General features: G+C 35.2%; 1 protein-coding gene across 1 annotated transcript; it reads right to left on the reverse strand.

Moving 5' to 3' along the window:
* Nucleotides 1–399: 399 nt before the first annotated feature.
* LOC138692104 (zinc finger protein 227-like) lies at nucleotides 400–11,594 on the reverse strand. The gene is made up of 4 exons (XM_069815054.1): nucleotides 11,203–11,594; nucleotides 6,399–6,536; nucleotides 4,814–4,896; nucleotides 400–3,671 (listed from the first exon to the last, which is right to left on the reverse strand). Exons 1-4 carry the CDS (start codon nucleotides 11,299–11,301, stop codon nucleotides 2,435–2,437), a joined length of 1,557 nt encoding a protein of 518 aa, XP_069671155.1. The 5' UTR covers nucleotides 11,302–11,594; the 3' UTR covers nucleotides 400–2,434.
* Nucleotides 11,595–11,926: the final 332 nt, after the last annotated feature.

Genomic DNA, 11,926 nt, shown 5'->3' on the forward strand with positions numbered 1-11,926 from the left:
ATAGAAACGTATATAAAGAATGTCAAGAGATATTTACCAAGGTATTTAAACCTATAAGAAGGCAATGATGTAAACAATTACATGAGATTTAAAAAAAATCGTAATGAAGTGTGTTCTGGAACTAGATTTCAGCTGAAGAACTTGGAGATTACTTCAATATAGTAACTACTATTATTTATAATGAAAGTTATAATTAATTTTGCTAACAGAGAACGCTCAATCGGACAATAATTTAAAAAACTTCTATTTAAATGCCACTTTAAGGGGAGAGGATTGTATTTTTTAAAACTTCTCTCCTATTTGGTGTAAAATATTTTTTTTTGTATGTAGAGAGCTCATAGCTCTGGCAACTCAACCAAACAAAAAAAAAAAAAAAATTGGGGGCCCAAATTTAAAAAAAAATATATATATATATCCAATGCAGGATTGTACTAAAACCGATATATCTAAACCGTTTTTAAAGAGAGATTCAAATTGTTTTTTGCAATATATTTGCAAAAGCATGTTGTACAAACTGTCTGTAACAGAATTTTGATACTAGTCTCTAACAATTTTCTGATTTCCTATCTTGCAAACAAACGCACATATTATTAGAATGAAATCAATTAACAAAATTCTGTTACAGAGAAAAGTTTCCTAACAGTCTAAAGAATGTGTGTTCTAAATTTCATGCATGTATCTTTAATAGTTCAGAAATTGTATCCATTTTTGTCTGGCAATGTAGCAAAGAATATGAAGTTACTGGAAACCGATAAAAGCGGGCGTGTGATTTAAAAATGCATAGGGCAGGAAGTTTAAAAATGACGTCTCAACATCCGATAAGGGCACAAATACCCACAAAATGTTATGCATTGCATTCCACACATATCAAAGAGTACTTTAAAAGAATTTTTTTTTAAATTAAATTTACCGCAAACAACAATAAAAGTGGGCGACTTGAAAATCATTAACGCAGGAAGTTTAAAAATGGAGACTCAACATCCGATAAGAGCACAAATACACACAAAATGTTATGCTATGCATTCCACACATACCACAACCTATTTTAAAGATTTTTTTTTAATTTACTCATTTTTCACCAAAAAATACCGTGTTCATCCATTAAATAGACAAAGTATAGGACTGATACCATTTAACCCTTCCTTTGGTACTATAAAAATAAGTGCCAAAAAATTGAACAGAAGTTTCGACTCCAAATTTAGTTCCAGGAATCAAATTTTCTGAGGGTATAATACATCAGATGGCGAAGGGGACGATGTTCTGTGTAAGCATAGTAAACAGGTGACGTTGAACGCTTCAAGAATTTACAATTACCACAAGCATGGCAGTAGAAGGGCATACTGACAATATCATTTGAGTACAAGACTTATTACACGTAACTGACGAAAGAAAAAAAGTTTGACAAACACGACTTCGAAACGTTTATCGGGATTGCTGACGTTGCTAAAATTTTAGGTAGTCGGCCGCAAGAAATAAGTAAGACGGACATCGCATTACAAAGGTTTCTCGTCAGTATATTTAAAAATACATTTGTTAGCGACATGTTTGAATACATAATTACTTAAGACACGCTTATGAGCAAAACAATTTCGACAAATACCACATTTCCCGCTAGAATTCTAGCGTATTAAATCACGTAAATATAAGAAATGCTTATGACAAACATTACATTTCAAAAAGCTTCTCGCCTGTGACGCTTTAAACCATCTAACTGCAAGGCACACGTAAAATATCATCACATTTGGAAGGCTTCTCATGAGTGTGCTGGCGACTAATAATTACTAAAGTACTGCATTGCCAGAATGGCATAATTCACACCTCGCATTTGAAACGCTATTCTCCTGTACACTTGCGTTTACGGACTCTTGGATAACAGGAGATCGGTAAACATCACAAACAACGCATTCTAAACATTTTCTTCACCTCGATAGCAGTTTTCGTGTGTTTATAGAATGGTCGACTGCGGGAAACACCACGAACATTGCATTTGAAATGCTTATCGCCCATGCACATGCGTTCACGTCCTTTAAGGCTACATGAATGCGAGATACACCACAAATATTACATTTAAAATGTTTCTCTTGAGTACAGTAGTTAATATCTTCTTAGGTGAGACATCTACCTGTGTCACGGCGTTCATATTTCGTTAGGTAAGGTAGCTACGACAAATACTCACCACACAATTCTTATTTGAAAGGTTTCTGGCCTGTGTGCAAGCGTTCATGGCATTTGAAACTCATCGATTCTGAGATAAACCTACCACATACATCGCATTTGAAGGGTTTCTCGCCTGTATGAAGGCCTTCATTGCATCTGTGACTATTCAAATCTGGGACACTTACCACATATCCAAATTGAAAGGTTTCTCGCCTGTTTTAAGGCGTTCATGAGATTTTAGACTATTTGATTGCGAGAAACACCTACCGCAAACTTCTCATTTAAAAGGCTTCGCACCAGAATGCATGCCTTGGTGCCTCCTTAAGACACTTAACTGCGAGAAACTCTTACCACACAAGTCGCACTTGAAGGGTTTCTCGCCTGTGTGCACATGCTTATGGGATTTTAGAGTTTGCAAATGCGAGAAACTCCTACCACACACATCGCATTTGAAAGGTTTCTCGCCTGTGTGACAGCGTTCATGAGATTTGAGATCACTTGAGTACGAGAAACACTTGCCACACACATCGCATTTGTAGGGTTTCTCGCCTGTGTGACAGCGTTCATGGGATTTTAGAGTATTTGATCGAGAAAAACACTTACCACAAGTTTCGCATTTAAAAGGTTTCTCGCCTGTGTGTATCCGTTTGTGCGTACTTAAGACACTCGGCTGCGAGAAACACTTACCACACAAGTCACACTTGAAGGGTTTATCGCCCGTATGAAGACGTTCATGGCATTTTAGACTATGAAAATGCGAGAAACAGTTACCACACACATCGCATTTGAAAGGTTTCTCGCCTGTGTGAGTGCGTTCATGGCTTTTCAAATCACTCGATCGTAGGAAAAGCTTACCACACAGAACGCATTTGAAAGGTTTCTCGTTAGTGTGACGACTTTCGTGTGTCCTTAGACCAGACAGCTGCGAGAAACACTTACCACACAAATCGCATTTGAAGGGTTTCTCGCCTGTGTGAAGGCGTGCATGAAGTTTCAGATTATTCAACTGCGAGAAACACTTACCACACACATCGCATTTGAAAGGTTTCTCGGCTGTGTGACGGCGTTCATGGCATTTGAGATCACTCGATTGTGAGAAACACTTACCACACAGATCGCATTTGAAAGGTTTCTCGGTTGTGTGACGACGTTCATGTGTCCTTAGGTAAGATAGCCGCGAGAAAAACTTACCACACAAATCGCATTTGAAAGGTTTCTCATCTGTATATCGGCATTCATGGCCTTTTAGGGTAGAGGAATGCGAGAAACTCTCACCACAAACAATGCATTTGAAAGGCTTCTCCCCTATGTGGAGGCGTTCATGGATTGTTAGTCTATTCGACTGCGAGAAACACTGTTCAGATGTTTTGAATTCAAACTGCCTCTCATCTTCATGGGTCCCCACAGGGTTTTCCGAGGATCCTGAATCATTTAGAATCTGATATACAGTAGTGTTCTCTTCATGTGCAATACCGACGGATTCTGATGATTCCCTCCTAGTGGGCGTTCCAATCCTATGAACATAATATTCTATCAGTCTTAACAATAGTCACAGCAAAATATATATTTATTTTATGTTGAATACCCAAATGAGATTAAACCCACTTGACCAGGAGGTACGTCTGCGTTGGAGATACATCGTCGTGAATTATCAGTTTTGTTTGGTTATTTATATGCGTCAAAGAACGCTTTAAAAATTAACATTACACTCCAATATACAGACTAAAATAATAATAATAATAATAATAATAATAATAATAATAATAATAATAATAATAGTACATTATGCAACGAGCCTATAATGGTAGTAATTAAGACGTGATTATATTTGTTTATGAAACGAGGGCAAGCGAGTTTCATAATTTTCATACGAGCGTCTTAATTACCATTAAAGGCAAGTTTCATACGACTTTTTATGCTCGACCATATTTATAACTTGAAATTAGTCATAAGAATTCCTGTTATGGTTACATAAGTGAGGAGCGGAACTGACCTAAATTGTGAGATGTGCGCAGACGAGTTAGTATTGATTTTATCCGAGGAACGAGTGTGTCATTGATCTTGATATAATCTAGAGAATAAGATGAACATTAATTTTGATATAACCTGGAAATTGATATAGAACTGAAAAACGAGATGACAAATTGAATTTATTTGAATATTATTTACAATTAACGCTAATATTATAGTAACAGAACATAATCTTCTGCGACAGTATTGGATTTCCAGCCTCCGTGACGTTTCCCTAGTTGTCGTTCGAATGCATAACCGAGAATAACCGAAAACCTGAAATTTAATTAATAGGTGTACTTTAATGACATGCATTAAAGGACTGATCCCAGGTGCATAATTACTACATTTTGGCATGATCGAGTATAAAGTATAAAACAAAACGCATTTATAATTAATGTAGGAAAGAGAGAATGAAATATTAGAGCTTGGGAAATAGGCTACGTTATCTACGAACGACACAGAGTGATTGTAACTATGGGTATTGGAAAGGGCTTGAAATTTTCAATATCAGTTATGTTCAGGTATGAAATTAGCTTTCAAGCCAATGTAAGGGGAACATAGATATTACAATCAACTCTTTGTTCATATACACCACATTTACAATTGGCAATTTTTGGATTATGGATACAGTGCAGACACTCACCTTTCAGTAGAAACCTCGTTGTCCTCTGCCGTTACTTCCATCCATGGGTCATCATTCACTGTGTCCGAGTCAATCTGCTCTTCCTAAAAATATAGAAAAAATAAAAACAGGAAGACAGCGCTATTAACATTATAAGAAGCACATAGATTTTAGATTCCACAGAACTGCATTTAAATCGTATTAGGTGTAGTAGAAATTTTTGTTAATAAAAGACAATTCATGCGTCAGATTTTTCATGGGATAATTCTTTTTTTTGTAGTACGCCGTTATGCGGATTTCCCAGTGAACTGCTCTATTGGGTCCGAAGTCTTGAAGGCAAGTTATGTCTTTCTACCTGTATTAAAATTAAATGCACTTCACTAACAGAATAAGAGCAGATAAAATACACAACAGTTTCATGGATGCCGTACCCGTGCATATCTACAAGAATATTTTGTAAAATTTAGAACCTATTATGCAATTCACTCTAAATCAGCACTATAACGTAGCATAGGACACTAAATATCTGTTCTCTACGGGCAAAATAATAATTTATGATGTACTGAAAATAAATAAATATTGAAAAACAAGGGATTAAAAATAAATTAACACAGGTGATGTTTGTACCTACACCTAATCCAGAATCAATTATTGGGAAACTATAAACAGTATTCAGAATTTTAGACAGAACAGAGAAAACAAAAAGCAGTTGAGTCCTAAAATACGACACTTCGGGAATGTGTAGCTAGACTATCATTAAAAAAAGTTTAACAAACAGTTTCAATTTCAAATCTAAAACATAAAACGAAATAACGGTTCAACATTGAAGTTCTCTGCAACATGACTTACTTCCTTGGTTTGAATTCTAAATTATTTAAAAATACCGTGTAAGGGGGCCTTAGACTAGAAATGTTTAGTTTAAATGTAGTTGTGTTTATGAGTACAGTATACATAAGGGTGTAATTATTTGACTGATTTGAACTGTTGTATCAGTGAAGCGAGGTGAGTCAGTGAAGTTATGGTTTTACAGTGCAGTGAATAGTTCCGATCAGTGATAATTTATAGCGTCAATGAAATGTGTTCTATAGTGTCAGTGAAATGTGTTATAGTGTGTCAGTGAAATGTGTCCTAAAGTGTCAGTGAAATGCGTGATAGTGCCACTACAGTGAGTGAGATGAGAATAAAGTGAAAGACTATTGAAACTTATGTAGGGCCTATACATAATTATGTAGGTTGTAATGTAAAATTAGGTATTTTATTTATGTTTTATTATTATTGTGTTAAATTATATTTTGTATTCTTATTGTATAGTGTATTGAATAACTGTATTGTGTATTGTAAATTTATTGTGTAATGTCATAATTTTTTTTGTGTATTGTTTATATTGTGTATACCATTGCCACCGGGTGCTTGCTCACTTGCAGTATAAATAAATACATACATGACAGAACTGGTAATAGTGAACAGTGAAGGAATATTATTTGTCTCTATCATAGAGTGAAAGGCATTGCAAACACTGCTGCAAAGAGGTAATGTCCGCGACAATCAAAACACAAGATAGACACTAGAAGAAGAAATCACAGTTCATTCTTCATGCTGCACTCACCTCTGGTTGACGTTTCTCCACAGGGAAGGAAATTAGCAGCGGATCTTCCGCAACTTTTACCTCGGATGTGACGTCATGACTCTGGTCCATATATACTTCCTCTATACCAGTCACATCCTGATCCAAAAAATTCCGTTCCTGCAGTACAAAGCGATTTCTTAAATCAACAATTTATTACAGGAGGTTGTAAGATGACTTCTAACGTTACAAGCTGCTTTTTATACTCGATACAACATATTATGAGGTATTAAGATACAACTTCGACATATTTCCCCTATTACTTGATCACAAGCCTAAATCTAGTGCTTTTCCAGCCCACAAGTTACAGATATCAGCATAGTTAGTCATTTTGTAATTGTTAGAAGTGACACAATTGATTCCGGTCGGAGTTTATCTTCAGGCTGATAAATCTCGTTCGGCAAAAATTCACCAATTTTAATATTGTGTGTATTTTATTGTATATCGCGATTATAACACATTAGAAATTGCGAAAATTGCGATTTGTATGTGAAGTTATTGTTTTCATTACTTCACATAATAAGACTTTGTGAAATAGTTCTTTCCAGAACTACAGTCCGATATTATGTAGGCCTATATGCGTGTTTCGTGGTAAGTAAACATTTGGAATATGTTGTAATATTACAATAAATTATTATGCATAACAGAATATTGTTCTGCATTATGATTGGCTCTAATATATGTATTAAGGTATTATAATAAATTATATACTCTTATTTTAGAACAGTGACTACTGAAGGTAACATCATTCTTTGATTTTATTTTATTTTATTGGGTTATTTTACGACGCTGTAACAAAATCTAGGTTATTTAACGTCTGAATGAAATGAAGGTAATAATGCCGGTGAAATGAGTCCGGGGCCCAGCAATGAAAGTTACCCAGCATTTGCTCGTATTGGGTTGAGGGAAAATCCTGGAAAAAACCTCAACCAGGTAACTTGCCCCGACTGGGATTCGAACCCGGGCCACCTGGTTTCACCGCCAGACGCGCTGACCGTTACTCCACAGGTGTGGACTCATTCTTTGAACGCAAAAACAATTAATTACTCATATTAAAATGAATTATATAATATTTACATTGTTTAGGATAATATATGGGTTTTCTCAGAAACCTACACCAAAGGCACGATTCACTAGCTATCGTGAAATGTATATACCGGTAGTGATAAACACGTGGTTTTAGTTTGCAGCCATAAATACTTCCAACAGTGCATTAGAATGTACATGTAAGTATCAAATGACGTTTATGTTGAAAGTAAGTTATATACACCTCACAGAAGAAAGTAGAACTAAAGGAAATTGTGTTTCGTTTGGTTCAGCTGTTTTGAAGAATTACGCAATATAGGTCTTATGTTTACATAACCTCACAAATATATATATCAGCATGCCACAGCTCGGCTAAAACTCGCTCTATGTGCGATACATTATGAAGAATATGTCCAGAATTCGTAGGCAGTGGCATAATTTTACTCGCCTTTTGAAAATCATACATATTATATACGTACGTCTGTGATTACGAATAAGCAAAGTTAATCGCGCATATTTTTGTATATATCAGGCTTTTCTGCACGTAAAACGTTATTGTGCAAATACTGCAGCATAGTTTGGGGATTTTGTTGCGGTAATCCCAAAATTTGAATAACGTGTTAAGAAGAATACTAAGATTCTGAAAAGTTTAGTTGTCAGCGCCCATATAATACTTTATGATCGACTGTACTGGATGACTAGAAATTTCTTGTGTATGAAGTGAAGCTGTGGATAATCCAAAACAACCATTCTCTGCTTTTATTCCATTGAACTACTGCACAGCAAGATGCAATTCCAAACATTCCTAGTAGCAAAGGTTACATGTCGTGGTCTTTCAGACGGGCAGGCAGAAGATGTGGCCCAATGAGGTGATCTTGTGGTCTACAATGCTGACCCAGATATTTACAGAAAAACTGACATGATCGCCTTAATTTGAGATTGCAGACTTCTAGATCCATAATATCTCAAAATCTTCAGCAGAGGTTCCTCTATTTCCTGTGCAATTCTTTCATTCACTTACGGAATCAACCGGTATATGGTGACACTTTATTTTACGACCCGTTTTTTTTATTTTCATATTAATTTCGACCCTGCGATATTTTAATATTTCTGTTTTTCTACTAACTTTACATTTTCTTACATTGACTTCTATAGTTACTTTGTTTTAATAAGTGATCCTGTCCCCAAATTTAGCATTACTTAATAAATTTCTTACCTTCCTCATTAGAATGTCTCTGAATCAATCAATTTCAATAGTTGATAAAATAGAATGTGGTGAACAAAGCTGGAGACGAAATTTCCCCACTGTGGTGTCTTCTTTCAAGACGAAGGGATATCAACAATAACGGAGACGAAATGTCCCCATTTTGGTGCCGTCTTTCAAAACGAAGGTGTATGAACAATTATGAAGATGAAATGCCCCCATTGTGGTGCCTTCTTTCAAGACGAAGGTGTATCAACAATAATGGAGACGAAATGTCCCCAATTTGGTGCCGTCTTTCAAAATGATTTGCACTGGTCGTAAATGATCATAATATTTTCTTCGAAATCTTCTCCTTCAGCGACCAATATCTCCAGTTTCTGTTTGGCTGCCAGAGATATATTTATGTTTTCTCCTTGAAGTGAGCTTTGTAACCTGTGAATGTAGTATTATCACAGTCTACTACATACAGTCACGAAGCTTGGGGTGATTTTTTTTTTGCAAATCTCGCGATAGTTGCTAGCCGCTTGGAGCGCTGTGATACTAGGAACAATAGACTGTGCCACAGCCATCGTGATCTAATACAGGCCGTAAGGCAGACCATGTAACTCGCTTAACCCGGTCACGAAGGGCGGCGTTTCAACCATATAAATTAGTTGGAATGCATAAACAGTAACATATGTTTCTCTAAAATGTAGTGTAATTCCATTAATAAAATTTAAAACAATGATTATGAGATACTTCAGATATAATTTACTTGCGAGTTAAGATGTAATATTATTTATGATGTGAAAATCACGTTGTTCTTATGTGTAATATGTATCTGCCTTTATTTCGATTAAATATTGCAAAATTCTTGTACATTCATTTATGCACGATTCAATAATTTTCAATTGCACCGCACGGATATTTATATATGTTGAAATTATAGGTTATGTTTACTGTACCAGTTGCCCCTTTCTGTCTAAATTTAGTGATCTCCAATGGCTTGTCATTCATATGAAAATTATAGGTTATGTTTACTATATTTAACTTATATTCCTAAATTCGCAATCATACATACCCCGGACATTCAATTTGTCTGTATTTTAATACTAAAACTGAGTACTGAATTGTTGCATTTATCTACTACTTAAGAGAAGAAGTAACACAATTGTACGTACACTAATTTCATAGGAATGTATGGTAAAGGTTTTGTATAAAATTAAAGAAGGTAGATGTGCTAAATTGAAATCCCAATAGAAATTCTTTTTTATTATACCTCAAAATAGCTTCCATTCTAAACTTGAAACGTTGACGCGAACAGATTATGTTAACATGTAAAATTCTCTTCATATTAAAATAACACAGTTTTGTAATTATTTCTGCAACATATTATGCAACAAGAAACAAACGAAACTTATAACACATTAAACTAAATAAAGCTTAGCAATAAGTAATAAAGTTATAATATTTTACTGAGCTCCATACACTGAAATAGAAAACCCGAACAAACATTACGACCTGGTCTAGATCGAAAACGCATTGACTGTGCCGTATTTCGCATTTTTGTGAAAAGTCCGTTATCGGTTGTAATAACTATAAATGGCTAAAATACAATAATTTGAATAGGAGACGTTTGTAGTACTATAAATTATAAGAAAAGCAGGTTAGAGTTATCCTTCCGAAAGATCCAGGAAGGTGAGTTTATAGAATATAATATATATTTTATGAAAATAATATATAAACCTTATGTATTTCATATTTAAATAGTGGAAGGAAGGTGTTAATTTTTTAAAAAGAACACGATATCGAAAGGACGATACATTTTATGATCTGCTAGCAAAGAGTCTGTGATGAGGCGATAGTAGCAATCCTGGTGGCGAGCAACTATCTATGGATGTATATTTCAACTGTTTACGTTTGCATATTAGTAAGTATTAAGCTTCGTGACTGTATATACTAGACTGTGGACTTTGATAGCCTATATGATTAAAACCTAAGTGTAGGAAACTGTGGATATTAGGCTACCATTTTTTGCTATGTAGACGGGCTATCCCTTGAAGGATGTAGCAACCAATTATTAATCTAATCTCTCTTAAAATACAAACTTTCCGTATTTTATACGGACGTATGGAAATCCTATTAAAAGAAAGCCTAAAACTTTATAAAGTAATTGCAGTTATACTGTATTTGTACGTACACACCTAATACAAAACTAATCATTTGACATTGTAAAAGATTTCCCGGATTGAGAATTTTAGACAAAACCCAGAGAAAACGGACGGAAATCGTGTCCTTAAGCAACACTGCGAGAATGTGTGGTTTGGCAACCTTTAAGGATAAATGTAACAACCAATTCCGTTTCCAAATTTGAAACATAAAACCAGGTAAGTTCAACAATAGACTTCTCTGCAACATGACATAAGTAGTAGATACAGAGCCAAAAGATTTTTATATCTGTATCATAAATAAAAAGCACTGCAAGTACCACTGTAAAGAGACAGTGTCCGTTACAATCAAAATACAAGACATACAATGGAAGGAAAATAAGTAGCGCATTTCATGTGATCCACTTACCTCAGGTTCGCGTTTCACTACAGCGGACGAAATTGGCACCTCATCTTTCTCGAATTCAACATCAGATGGGTCCACATAATCCTCGGAGAAATAAGACATCTTTGCGTAGGACTATGTAAGACAACTGATAGTCGTTAAGCCGTTTCATTACGTCCCTCAGTTCAGGGCTGGCTAAATCCTTAACGAAATAACGAAGTTTTTCCAGATGGCCGTGATCAGACGATGGAGATTCAAAACTGTAGCTTCATGTTTCATCCTGCATTGTTTATATTTTTAGTATTATTAATTTTTTGCCAATATTACTCATTAATATATTCAAGGTAGAGCATCCATCCGCCACTGTAAACAAATATTGCACTGCCAATTTTAAATACATTGAAAATGCTTAGGATTATTGGCATGGAGTAGTGGATTTTAGATGTGATCACTATGGGGGCTGTATCCCTATCCGACCCGCCCCAAATAAATCTAGCTCATATAAAAATTAATAATACGTGAATGAATAACACTGCCATATTTACTAAATTCGCATAGTTTGAGGGAGGGACTATAGAGATTTTCAGTGTAGCCAACACCTCTCACAATACAGCTACTAGACACCTAATCTAACTTAACCTAACCTCTAACATATTACTCAAATAACCTAACCTGTCACATAATACACACCTAATCTCACGATAGATGATCAGGGATCTGTATCATAAAGTTGACAGGTCTTACAACC

The sequence above is a fragment of the Periplaneta americana genome, chromosome 16 (genome assembly GCF_040183065.1).
Source record: "Periplaneta americana isolate PAMFEO1 chromosome 16, P.americana_PAMFEO1_priV1, whole genome shotgun sequence".
NCBI classification, from domain to species: Eukaryota; Metazoa; Arthropoda; class Insecta; order Blattodea; family Blattidae; genus Periplaneta; species Periplaneta americana.